Source organism: Setaria italica, chromosome VI, assembly GCF_000263155.2.
Source record: "Setaria italica strain Yugu1 chromosome VI, Setaria_italica_v2.0, whole genome shotgun sequence".
In the NCBI taxonomy this organism is placed as follows: domain Eukaryota; kingdom Viridiplantae; phylum Streptophyta; class Magnoliopsida; order Poales; family Poaceae; genus Setaria; species Setaria italica.
Window position 1 is genome coordinate 34,393,393 of NC_028455.1, and position 13,927 is coordinate 34,407,319.

The 13,927-nt window shown below is 42.3% G+C and overlaps 1 protein-coding gene across 1 annotated transcript; it reads right to left on the reverse strand.

Annotated features, from left to right (window-relative positions):
* Positions 1 to 6,492: 6,492 nt before the first annotated feature.
* Positions 6,493 to 13,645, reverse strand: LOC101754924 (large proline-rich protein BAG6). Its single transcript, XM_004974012.4, has 17 exons — positions 13,434 to 13,645; positions 12,902 to 13,031; positions 12,592 to 12,709; positions 11,918 to 12,013; positions 11,565 to 11,608; positions 11,240 to 11,308; positions 11,014 to 11,157; positions 10,857 to 10,926; positions 10,627 to 10,778; positions 9,862 to 10,026; positions 9,705 to 9,776; positions 9,490 to 9,619; positions 8,392 to 8,922; positions 8,012 to 8,295; positions 7,257 to 7,868; positions 6,971 to 7,126; positions 6,493 to 6,871 (listed from the first exon to the last, which is right to left on the reverse strand). The coding sequence occupies exons 2-17, from the start codon at positions 13,028 to 13,030 to the stop codon at positions 6,797 to 6,799; spliced, it is 2,847 nt and encodes a 948-aa protein (XP_004974069.1). The 5' UTR covers position 13,031; positions 13,434 to 13,645; the 3' UTR covers positions 6,493 to 6,796.
* Positions 13,646 to 13,927: the final 282 nt, after the last annotated feature.

A 13,927-nucleotide genomic window follows, 5' to 3' on the forward strand; every position in this document is an offset into this window, starting at 1 on the left:
AAATTTGGAACTCAAACTAAAAGATTTCAAAGCATTGAATTAAGTTACAGCATATTGACATGAAATGTACTAAATCTCTATTCGGAACTCGGAAAGTCCATATACATACACCAAATTTGATGTTTCCGGAGGAGGTCATTTTCCAGAGCATGGAGGAGTGAAAGCAAAGGGACAAGCAAAAGAAATGAGTTACTAATCCCAGCCGATTGATGACCCTATAAATCTAAATCGAATGGACAAAGACGCACCGATTACTTTTGTTGTTCAACATGGTCAGTGACAAAAAGTCACTTTGGCGTACTTTATGAAAATGTGCCCAGCACGCAAGTAATGCAGTACTCACTTTTACAGTCATTTTTTTAGCAACTTCATGTTTTCTTTTTTTTATTATGTCAAATAAGGCCAACCATGAATTGCCCATATAACAAACGAATTGCATTCTGAGAGATTTTTACAAGGTCAAATAAAGCTGGCCATGAATGATGCATCATGTAAAAAAAAATAATTGTGCACTCATTTGACGAGCATTTGATGAGTATGTAACGACCAGATTTTAACCTGATTTTTAGGAACATCAATTCAGGTTTGTTCGATTGACCTTTTACTTGGCCTAGTTTACGACCGTCCTTTGAGAAATTGCTGATAAGTAACAAAGAAAGTCTGCATGACTCTGAGGGGTCGGACACATGTACATGTATTATACTGGGTTATGAGGTGCATAATGAAAAAGTGGCATGTGACTCAAGCAACACTAAGAAATACCCTAGTGATGGAAAATTTTATTGCTCCAGTTAACACTAAGTCCACTCACCCATCGTCAATACCTAAAATCTTCAGGTTGTGCTGATGGTCTGGGACTTGCAGACACCAGACAAGTACACACCAGACAAGTATACAGTTGCGCTTTTCTTCGGGAACAAAGACACATACACAAAGGCCGGCCAATTTCTTACTCATCCATTGCATTGTGTTCATAAAAGAATCTAGCTAACGATGTAGTAGAAGTGTAGAAGATTACTAATCTTCAGTGGGGACGATCGAAGATGAGTAATATTGCGATAAAGATGTACTAATTCCTTATTTTTCTGAGACAATTTAGACGTACGCCAGGAATTCTTATGTTTTTGGGAACGGGAAAGTAACTTCAACAGCGTGTCGATGGTAGCACATGCATGTTTTGAGCTTTTCCTGCCCTCGGATGTTTTCTCAGTTTGTTTCTTTATCTTGCCTCTTATGGAATCATCAAGTTCCAGACTGCGTTGCCGTGCCCTGAACGATCCATGGTGCGAGGCTGCAGATGACACCGGAGATGCCTACGCTGTCTGCAGCCTGCTGAGGTGCGTGGGAACAGAGTCGCCGACCGACCGATCCTTGCTATGCTAGCAGGACAAGGGGGGGAAAACGGCGAAGCAACAGCCGCCTCTGGGTGCATGCATGAACACAAACCCTGCTCGCTCATGGGCCGGTGTGAAGCTTCCAGGCAGAAGAAGCCCCCGCGTTCGCATGGCAGGAAGGCATATGACGAAGCGGACTCAGCCGGGGGGAGGAGATATGCCGGTATATGCGGGGCGGGTGAGTCGTATCCTACGCGGCGGAGACCGGGGACGCTAGCTACCCGGCGTTGGCAGTGTCGGACGGGACGGTGACACGGTCGCCTTCTTCTACCTCTGGTTTGGTTCGGCTCCTCGTAGGATAATGATATTGGGCGGTCTGCCCGAAGGAAAGGAAAAGGTGTCGTCTCTGCTATGTTTCTCTCCTCTTTTCTACGGAATCGGAGAGGGGGGGAATTTGGCTTTAGTGCATGCACTTCATTAGATCCACGCTAACGCCCCCCGTTGCGTTCATGTTTCGTAAGCATTGCGTGCTCTTTTGCTTCATCAGACGGGGGCAAGTGGCTTTTGCTGATCGGTGGGTGACTCTACTTTACGCGGTCCATCGATAGCGAAACGCTAATGTTGATTTCGTCAAGATATGACGGGGTATAGGATTTGCATGTGGGCACTGTGATTCAAAAAAAAAATAATACAGTTCACAATAGCCTTTCCGTAACATAATATTGTCAAACTTTTGGTCGCTCGAGCAATATCAAAAATCAGTTTAAGATGAAAATCATGATAACATTATTTATCTTTATTTTATTTTCTTACCTTGAAATTAAGAAAACACATTGGTTGTTTACAGGTACACCAATACACTTGCTATATTGCAACACAATGTTAACCTTTTTATTGTAGCGCATTTTATCATAGTGTTTTTCTTGAGTGGGGGGCGTGAGCCCCCTCATACACCACTCTACGTTCATTTTATTTGTTGGGGCTTCTGCCCATCATTATAGCTAGTCTACTGAGATTGGCCTCGAGCGAACTCCTCCACGCAAAGTTGTTCTCCCTTGTATTAACACTTTAGCAAAAGAACAAAAGAATAAGCTTTTGTCGTTGGCTACTTAGCTTCTTGATGCGAGAACAAAAATAGAATATGCTCAGACAATAGTGCCGCTGCTTCTTGGACATAGCTGGGAGAAAACCTTATTTAGAGTTGCATGCACTACATTTCAGACTTGATTGCAAAATGTTCAAATTCGAATGTAGTAAAGCACATAATAGTGATGCCGAGTTGTTGTAGTTTTAGTATGGCAAAATAGGCATCGTTGTCCCTAAACTTTGGTCCGAGAGTCAAGTTCATCCCTCAATTTTCAGATCGGCCTCAATTTTCAGATCGGCCAATCTAGTCCTTTAACTTTTGTTTTTGATCGAAATCGTCCTTATGCTGATTTGGTGCTCTATGTTGGCATGATTTGGTGCTAAAGGTCTTTTTGACCCTCGGCTCCTTTCCCTCCTCAAAACAAACATCGAGAATTTAGTAAATGGAAAATCAAACTATCTAATCACATTTTTTTTAGTTGTAATCACACAAATATATGTAGGACGAGCACATGCCAAATACCACAAGATTTATAATAAAATTGGAGAAAACCACATCAATTTCCCAGCCGCGGAGCCAGAATTGTGAGAAGATGAAATAGAACTCCAGCCGTGGGATTATACCTTCTCGATCGAGCAGGGCAAAAAAATGACAAGATTTACATGTCACATGCCGTTAGATTTGTTGGCCACATTAAGCATATAGCTTAATTAGCAGTTAGTAGTGCTTCACGGTGCCGTTAGAAATTGGAAATTGAAGAGGGGAAGAGGGAGTCAAGGGCAAAAAAGACTTTTAATAGTAATCTCATGCCACCGTGGAGCACTATATCAACACAAGGACGAGTTTGACCTAAAAATAAAAGTTGAGGGACTAGATTGGTCAATCTGTAAGTTAGGGGCGAACTTGATCCTCGAAGCAAAGTTGAAGAACTAAAATGCCTATTTTACCTTTTAGTATCAAGGGATTATTTCTTTGAGCTAAAAGATGAATGTGTTGTGCAGTTGTGCCCATGCTAGTGGATCCAAAACAAATATAGTGTGTGTTGGGGGAGGGGGTTTGAGCCTGTAGGATCTAGGATACTAGAGAGGGGTGAATAGATGATTTCAACTAAAATCACAACACTAAACAAATTTAATTAGTAACATAAGAGAAATTCTATTTTTACTCTTCCTAGAACTAGGTCAGGGTTTGCAACCTAGGGTGACAAGATACAGTTCAATCTCTAGTAATGTAATGAACAATATCAATCTCTTCATCATCTTCACCACTTTCTTCCATCTCCTTATCACTATCATCACCTGCCACTGGAGATTCAGCCTCTAACTCACTTGGATTCGGATTATAATCAGCACCATTAGGATCATCATCATTCTTTCTTGCTCTCTTTGAATTACTTTCCACTTTGGGCTTACGAGCGAAAGTCTTGACAACCCGACGAAGTGCATCTCTGTCATAAACATGTCACATGTATAAGCAATAATTGAATCAAATAGATAAGTGAACCTCCAAGTGCTATTGTCAAAGCTACAGGCATCGGTTACCAATGGACCGTCCGCCAAAGAGGGACGGACCGTCCGTCGCTTACTGTGCGGCCGCGAACACCAACAGTAGCTTCCCAAAATCAAGCCTATGAATCTTGAGTTTTAGACCGAATTGACCAACTAAATTTTGAACATTTAATCTCCTCAACACTAGTAAACCATTCCACCAACCAATTTCATGAATCCATGGACGAATCTTAGATCACATCGTGAAACCCTAACCTCATTCAAACTTGAAATTCAAAGAAACCAATAAATGATTCAAAGAAATACCGAGTGTTGTACATACATCTATGGGCCCACCAGAAGGTTTGGACAGTCCTAGATATGGAGCGGGACACCGAAACGCATCTGACCTGGAGACCATGGCGCAGGATGGCGTAGTCTATGTGGAAAGACAGGAATTAGTCGAGGATTAGGAAAGTACTCGTTGTAATAAGAGTAGAACTCCTCTAGTCGTATCCGACCAGTATTCTTGTAACCAACCAACCTGTAATCCTACCCCCGGCAATATAAGGTGAGGCATGGATCCCCTCCAAAGCAATTCAATCCAACCAACACACAAGACGTAGGGTATTACGCAATCTAGCGGTCTGAACCTGTCTAAATCGTGTATCTGCGTTTACCTTTGAGCTCTTGATCTCGACGAGGCCCACTAATCAAAACACTACCTTGGGCACCCCCTCGGTAGGTTGCTAAGTCTAAATACTAACAAGATGTGCTAGCTCAAACTACAAATATTTATCAAATTTATGGTGATGATGCTCCTATCTTTGCTATTTCTTTTTTTCTAACAATGTGAGAAAGAAGAGAAGGTTCAAGTTCAAGAGAATTGATGGTTATTTGGAAGTAATTTCCATAAGGTGAATAAAAGTGCTTGGAATAATTATGTGTATCTGCCGTTTCATAAAAGGGCTAAACAATTAGGCTATAATCTGATCACATAGTCAGAAAAGAATAAACCTTCTCTCAATAATTAGCTCAAAGATATACAAAATAACATCGCTAATCTTCAGCCTCTTCCCCCTAGCAGCCAAAACCATACCTTGGAATATGCTTTATCTAAGGCTCCGTTTGGATACCACCTGCTAAAATTTAGCACCTGTCATATTGGATGTTTGGATGCTAATTAGAAATATTAAACATAGGCTAATTATAAAAGTAATTGCACAGATGAAGTCTAATTTGCAAGATGAATCTATTAAGCCTAATTAGTCCATGATTTGACAATGTGATGCTACAGTAACCATTTGCTAATGATGGATTAATTAGGCTTAATAGATTCGTCTCGCGAATTAGCACAGGGTTCTGGAATTAGTTTTATAATTATCTCATGTTTAGTCCTCCTAATTAGCATCCGAACATTCCATGTGACACTGCTAAAGTTTAGTATGTCACTATGATCATGGGACTTGCTAAGGTACCCATGAGGTGACCGTAGACTGCCTATTTATATAGATCTGGTTGGTTATTACCTCCTAGGAGGTAATAGAATGAATTTATATTTATATAATTTTTTATTTTAAAAATAGAAAAATAGGTAAAATATCTTCTATATAGATCTACCTTTTATGATACCATTAGATATAATATGCAACGTGACATGGTAATATCTTGCTATTTTGTTAACTTTCTATATTATCGGTGGGCTAAGAGAGATGAGGCGCCGCTTTTATCGACTCGTGTATACCGCGTGTATACGTATTTTGGAAATGGTTCTCACGAGCATGCAGACATGCACATAATCTTATCTTATTTCGTGCAAGTACAGGCCATAAGCCGGTCGTAAGCTCAGATGGTCAATCAGTAAATTCTGATGGAGAGCTTGCTGCTTGTTTCATTAACTACTTTGCAGGATTGCAGGGTTATTTTCCTCCTCGAACTAGAATGAATAACTCATGCTGCGTCTCAAAGGAAGTAATTCAACGTGATAACCTCCTTTCAGTTCCTCCAAGAGGAGGCTCGCCGGCGCGGGCCTCGCGCCGGAAGCCGGCGGGCCTCCACCGGCGCTCGAGGCCCGGCACGGCGCTCCAGACGGGTTGTGCCGAGTGCAGGCAGGGCGAACTGGGTGAGCTGGTTTTGTAGAGGCCGTCTCAGACGGGGCGCCAGCGCCGCCGTGTTCAATGGTTGTGACGTCATGTCCGACTTCGACACGGACTGCAGTTTGTCGCTACTTTCTTTGCAAACCAATGATTATAAGGTCTGTTTGAGCTCTCAGTGAAAAGCCAGCCAGAAGTACAAACAATAGCTTTTAAAAAACCAGAAACTCTGATAACTTATCAGTGAAAAGCCAGCCAGAAGCGCAAACAATAGCTTTTAAAAAATCAGAAACTCGAAAAGCTGAATTTATATAAACCTGAAAAACTCAGTTTTCTAAATTATTCGTAGCTTTTTGAGCCAGAAAGCTAAACACATATTCTAAAAGCTAATGTTGGTTTTTCATTAAAAAAACCAGCAGCAACTTTTCAAAAAATTTCAAAAAGCCCTAAATCTACCGAGGCATAGAACTGGACAAAACTGCAAAAACAAATTTGCCTAGAAAATATATAGTTCGGCGACCATTGCATAGATATGGCATTGCCAAATTATCCACAAGATCCAGAGAATTCTACCTTTAAAACTCGCTGTATGTACCACTAGCAAAATTGGTAAAAACAATTTTAACCGCAGTATGCAATATGCTGCACCGATATCTCAGGGGAAAATTACAATGCCACATGTACACCCACCGGACGCCTCATAATGAAAACGCCCAAACAACAGTTTAGTTCTGGTTTTCCATGTTAGTGATAAATCTCACGGTGAATGGCTACAGGACCTTGCCGGTCAATGCTTCAAGATTGGCTCCCGGACTGCGATTCTGACTGCAACCTCTGCTGAAATTGCTCGAGCAGAAGTCTCAGGTAGTCCTAAGAAAAGCAGCAAGTTAGGGGGTCAGGTCATTATCCGGGCTAACATCAGAAAGAAAACGGTGTGATAATGCAATTGGAACAGAGCAGAACGCATACATTGGTGAGCTCTGGATCACTGGCAAGCTCTTCGAGCATGCTCCGAATGCTGTCATCTTCACCATAAGCCTGAGCAGCAGTCTCAAGGACAGCACTGAAGATATTCTCTGGAGATTCATGTTGCTCAATGCTTTGACGAGCTTGATGGAGATCAATCTGACCATGGAATACAAAAGTTAGATGTTTCAGACACAAGATAAAGCATTCCACACTAGCTGCAGTAAAAAAAAAAAAAGTAATGCAAATAAAAGCTATTCTTTACGCAGCACTCAACAGAATGGCTTACCTGAGAGTTGCTGCTGCTTAACATATTTCCTCCTGCAGTGTCACTTGACCGAGTCTGTGATCTAGATTGCCCATTATTAGCACCAACAGGTTGGGCCCCTGCTCCACCGAGAACTTGGGATACAACAGGCATCATTTGCTGCAACATTCTAGACAAATCCATGCCACCTTGCCCCCTGCCTGAACCAAACATGGCCCCAAGGTCTCGCTCATCCACATTCTGCACAATATTGCTTATAGTATCTACAACAGCAGGGCTCTGCAATCCTTCCATCACGCTCCTCAAGTCAGCACTTGAACCCCCTGCTTGCGTTGCGACATTTGACAACAGATTCCCAAAAACTGGGTTGTTGAGCATACCAGATATCATGCTGCCAATATCAGGTTGTCCTTCACCACCCTGTCTTCTTGGAGGAACTCCAGTAGGCTGTGGTCTCGAGGATGGAGGGCCAGAGGTGGGGGCATTGCGTTGGCTTGGGTTAGTATTTTGTGAAGCAAAACTTTGCAGAAACTGCTGGGCCACCGAAACAGCATCTTGGTTTTGGCTGACTGAAGATGAATCCCTACCAGGATCAGTTGTGCTCCCAGATGGCTTTGCCGCTCTGCTCCGTCTCTGCAAGTGTAGTTGAAAGAAGCAATTAAACAAAGGCAAAACACAACTCCAAACATGTGACTTGTGGATATAATCAACATCAAAATCAAAACTGAATAATAGAATCCCAACAGGCTAAAGCACTTAATAGACTCAATTAATACCTTTGGAATCAGACCTCCACCAAGACCTACTGGTTCAGAGCTGCCACTTGCAGAAGGCTCAAGGGCTTGTGAACCCAGTCCATCCGAGGATTTGTTCTTCAGCGCAGATTTTTCTGCTGATGTGCTCGAAGGAGCATCATGAGTACAGGTGGATGCAGGGTCTCCTGATAAGTTGGCTGTATCTGCACTGGTATCTTCCGATTGTGGATGCTGTTGTATACTGTCAAGACTTGGAACATTTACAGCATTCATGTCTTGAGATGACAAAGTGGAACCACAAGTACCTAGCAACACAAATTGTGAATATCAGTAAGATGTCAAGACATGGTTCAGTCACATGAGATTGCACTTTCTCAATGGAGTTTGTCCATGATTCTAACCTGAAGGATCATTCTGCTGTGGTGTAGTAGTTGGTGTTGAAGAACTCAGCACACCAGCTCTGCTGTCTGTAGTCAGGTGAAATCCCTGGTCTGCTGCACTTTGTACAGATGAAGAAACCTGACCAGGTGCATTGGCAGCCAATGCATTGGCTACCAATGCATTTATCTGTGCCACTAAAGGGTGAGCACCAGCAACACCGCCTACAGAAGCTTGTGAAACAGCAGATGTTGCATTTGGTTGGGCTCCCACTGCTGTCTGAGAACCTTGAGAGGAGGTTGACTGATTAGGCACGGCAACTTGACCTCTCACTTGAACAGGAAGGACAACATTTAGGACATGGTTTGGAGCCTCAGCTGAGGACCGCGCTGGAATAGCTGCAACTACTGTTCTGGTTGGCAATCCACGTGTTGCAGCTGGGTGACCTGGTGGGTTACCTCCTTGAGTTCTTGCTGCATCTTGGCGGTTCCCATTGATAGCCCCTCCAGAAGTGGTGGTCGTACCAGCAGATGAACCACTTGTTGCAGATGCAACTAATTTAGGGGATGAGAAAGAAGAAATAATTAGAGGAAGCCAACTAGACACAGAATCGTGGAAGAGTCAAGATTCCGAAGCAACGATATATAAATTGCCATGTGCGAAAATGAACACCAGGATATTCCAGAAGAAATTCATGGACAGAGTATTGATATAGAAATGACATTAATGACGCTCGTCAAATCTGAAAGATACCACACCCAACACTAATGTGAACTTCAAATATACATAGTATTATACACTGCTGTGCAATTCATGCCAGCACATTGGTCATAAAGTTACAAGGTATATCCAATTCATAATATTACGATATCAATTATGACATGTTAAATACCTATCATCTCAAACAAATTAAGAATAACTGCATAACATAATTGATAAATACATAAAAACAGTTCTTTAATGCTGTAAAGAGGCAAATCCATTTTTTATAAACACAACTTACGCTTATCTTACAATCCAATACGGAAATAATTAGTTCAGAGGACAAAGTTTGTGGCAGCTTCCTCAGCTCAAGACCCTAAAAGGAGTGAAGCGAAATAATAGATGAAATGTGACCTTACCGCTACTTTGGACATTAATATTTCGAAAAGGATCTCCAAAACCAGATGATCGAGAAGTATCAACAATACCAAAAGCACCAGAAACTGGTATGTTCGAAACTCCAAAAGGAGGAGTATTTTGAAATGATGGCTGCACAAAGAGAGAAAAAGTGTTGCTGTGATTAGAATGCCATATGATCATCAAAATTAGCATGTAAAGGCATAATAATTATCACCTGAACCATGATTGGATTTGGTCCTGTGGAGTTTATATAAACTGCAGGGCCAGAATTTACAAAAGCTTGAGACTGCAAAATTAACAAAATTTCAAAATGGTGACAACATACACAAAATAAGTTACATAACATGAAGGAATAAACACATTGTGCATACAGGAGATTGCCCTGTGCGAAGCATCATCATTGTCCGACCAAGCTCAAAAAACATGGCACCCAAATGTTGCATTGCAATTCCCAGCTGAACTGATTCAGTTTGGATCTCGCGACGAATAGATGCATCCCCAGTGCCACCATCTTGCCGAATACGTTGTGCAATGTGCTGAATCAGAATATTAGGTATATTAATATTGTCATGGACTAGTTTCCATCTATCATTCAAGACTAACTCAAAAATCAACTTAAAGATATCCAAAGAAAAGTTTGCATCTATGAGTCCTGAAGTCCATCAGGTATCTTTCAGATACATAGATAGTATTTTAAAATGTGCTAAAGACTAAAATATGCAACTCAACAGCACCTTTGCATTGAAAAAGGAACAAAGCCAACATGGACAAAAAAAGGTTTAGGCCTACTCAGAAAATCATGCAGACATTAGACAACGAATAGTGAACTGAGTTTATGTCGAAAAAGTTGCTTTGGGCTTGATAATTTAACCTTGAAGCCAGGAGATAGTTTATGCCCTGTTTAAGGGTGGTCAAGACTAGTCCTTCAGTTTATCTAGATTTTTACAGAATTGCACAAAAAGATGACAACAACCCACAAAGATTTGAAAATTATATTAAATGTCATAACCAGGGAGGCAAACATTCTAGATGAACAATATATTAACATCAAAGAGTCAGAGGTAAATCATTTGTTGATTGATTAACATTGCAAGGTTAAAGGTGCAGAACATAGCCACAGATGAGAGATGACATACAGAAAGAGAAGAAGCTGCACTGCCACTAAGAAGTTGTTGGGCTCTCTCAATAACTGAAGCCAAAACCTCAGGACTTGGAAATCTTGGGTTGACATTGGCATCATCTGCCATTGGTTGTTGTTGGCCTTCTGAATCCCTGGATGGTGGAGTACCTTCATTTAGAGCAAACAAAGTGAATATCAAATATTTGATGACAAGCAATGAACAACTGTAAGAAAAATATGTGGCACCATTATTCTGTAATACTCGGTCCACGCGTTCCATGTACTCCGAAAGAGTTGTCAGAGAATCTGGAATAACCTGTTGCCAATACCATTGGTTGAAGTCCACGCAATGCTATACAAACTGAAATACAGGAGGAAGTGCAAGGAAGCACAAAATATCTACCATGTTGCGAGGTATTCCTCCTGGTTGAAGTTGTGTTACATGAATTTGATGATTCATAACTGAGAACCCTGGTTGTGCTGGGTTTACTGGCTGAGTTCTTCCAGGGACATTATTTGCCCCTTCTGGTGCAGTCGTCAAAGGAACCTGATAAAGTAGCCATAAAATAATTAAATTATGAGATGTGTCAGGTACCCCCATTAGATCTAGAGAAGAACTGCCTTGTTACCGAAAATGCTGCGTTGGTGACACCACCAGACATTGCAACGCCTAAGGAACCAAGAAGATCTCGAACACTCTGCAAATAGTAGAAGAATTAGATGGCATCGTACCATTTGACAAGTTGAGTAATTGGTATACTTTGGCAATATGCAAAATGCTAGGGCAAAGCATAAACCCTAGTCATGTCATCTATCATCCCATCAGAATGCAAAGCCTCTATATAGTTTGTTAAAATAGAATTAATAAAAAGGAATTAGAAAGGTACAGTTCTAGCCAAGAGACAATCAAATCAGGTAATTTCATGGACAAACACAAAAATGAGAGAAGCATACCCTGGAAATATCATCCAACAATCCTCCATTTCCAGCAACATTTACTGCACAAGAAGAAAAAGAAGTGTAAAATCTTATATCAGGCCCATGTCCAGCATCTTATTGTAGTTAAGCACTGACGGGGATCAATTAGATTCAGCACCAACCTAAGCACTCAATATTTAACACTACTTAACATAACTAGCAAAATTTTGCAGCCCTTACAGCGAATGAGTATAGTCTATTTATAATTTCTGATGATAGCTATGCTGCTATGCAGAATAAGGTAAGCTTATATCATGGAAGCATATCCAAATACTTGGTGGTTCAGGATTGATGATGCAGCTGACATAGCAACTGCAGGTCTGACTTACCATTGGTGTGTGTATTTCCTTCAGAAGCCCCAGAAGAACTCTGGCCCTCAGCTGCACGCCGAGCGACCAGATGCAATGTAAATCCATCTTCCAAATCTTGTTGCTGTCAAGGATACAGGTGACAGAATTTGGATGGAGAGAAATAAACACATAGGAAGGTAAATGATCCAACAAAGCATTTGAAAAGCAAACAAGTAGGAAAATGAAAAAAAAAAGTTTAAACAAATCAAAACTTTCAGCAGAAATTTATATTAGGGAAAGTTCCTTTACGAAATGACAAATCCAACCACCAATTGATTAAAGCCAATAATCTACCACAGTCTCTGCATAGTATCAAGCATTCTGCATAGGGTTGCATGTATTTTCAACTCTGCGTAGGGTTGCATGTATTTCAGCTGAGAATGCACTTGATATGGCATTAAATAACCTATTAACCAACTTACAAGCAAATATTCTGATTCTGCAAGTCAGCAAATCACCCCAACCTTACAGTTCAGAAAAATAAATTATGTCATTAATAAACGATATTAGTGGAAGAAGAAGGTAATAAGGAAACAGACAGTCAATATGGTTTACAAAGTACAAGTCATCAAAATGATAAGGCGGACGGAAAAGCAGATGGTTAAGTGTACACTTAATAGCATTGACGCAAGATGCACAAACAGAAAGGATACGGTATTCTGATAGGAGGTGATCATCCTTCAAGACTCTTCCCCTAAAAATCAACCGCTGCTGATCGAGAGGAACCCCAGTTGCATCAACTATCTTCTCTTTTAGGACCAAAACAGGCACCTAAAATTGTGCAGATTAGTTCTTCCCGAAATATCTGCACTCCTTTAATTAAGAAAAAAGAATAATTTGCACTCCTAACGCTAACTACATGAACAAATCAACACAAGAGGCGTGGCTCATCACTCCACAACAGTTCAAACAGACAGACGATAGACGCACACCAAAATGTCAACAATGCAGGAGAATGCTCACATTCTTGTTCACGCGAAGCTTGTGGACTTGCGAATCCAGGGTCTTGATGTTGATCTCAATGGTAGACTCCGGATCATCAGCTGGCTTCGCCGTCGAACTGCTGGCCCCATGGGGATTATCATCAGCCATCCTGCACAGCAGGAACGATGGGTACACGGATCAGGAGCTAGAAAACCCACAAACAGCTCAAATGCTAGGCGTCCCTTGGAGAAAGGGCAAACTTTTCGCTAGGTTTCTGGTTCCTCCCACGCTCCAAACCCCTCCCTGCTGCGAGTGACCCCCGCTCCAAACCCCACCTAGATGTATCTGGAGCGCCGATGCAGAAGCAGAGTGACCCGATCGCGCCACGGGTGAGCGGGATAGAGAAGATTATCAGGGCACCCCCGCTGCAGAAAACACAAAACCTAACCCAAGAGGACGCTAGATTTGGATTCGGCAGCCCACGGACGCAGCGAAGTAGCGCGGCACCCTAGAACAAGCACGAGCTCTAGTCTCCTACAGCAGCCGGTGCGAGCAAGGTAGGGAAACTCACCGAGGGGTCGATCCGAGTCCGGATGGGGGCGATGGGGCGGCGGCGGCAGGGCGGGGGGGGACACGACTCGTCTCGCCGGGGAGAGGACTTGGGCGGAGAGACGAGAGGGAGACTGGGCTGCGACTCGTGAGGGCGGAGAGGGAAGGGAGTCAGCTAGAGGAAGGTATTTGGGGAGCGTGCGTGGGCACTTCTGGAAACTTCCACCTCGACGGCTGATTTGGTTTTCGGGGAGCGGAGACGGCGGCGGCGATACTTGCCTTGGGCGCTCTCACGGTGCGTTTGGTTGGGAGACAATGTAGAACGGGACGGTCCCGTTCCAGTTTTTCGGGATGGGATGATCCCATTTCTTGTTTGGTTGAATGGGATGGGATGATCCTATTTTTTGTTTGGTTGGAGAGATCGCTATAGACGGGACAAGCACCGTTTTCTTCTCCTGTTAACACCGTTCGTGGGACCCACCTGTCATACTAACAGGTATTTTCTTCCTCCACCGG

Bases quoted from the DNA above. Each gene is read 5' to 3' on its own strand.
- LOC101754924 (XM_004974012.4), bottom strand. From the start codon at position 13,030: ATGGCTGATGATAATCCCCATGGGGCCAGCAGTTCGACGGCGAAGCCA. The intron at 10,027-10,626 runs GTATGTCATCTC...ATTCTGATTCAG, and splicing joins GTGCAGCTTCTTCTCTTTCT to CACATTGCACAACGTATTCG. The intron at 9,620-9,704 runs GTGATAATTATT...CTCTTTGTGCAG, and splicing joins CAAATCCAATCATGGTTCAG to CCATCATTTCAAAATACTCC.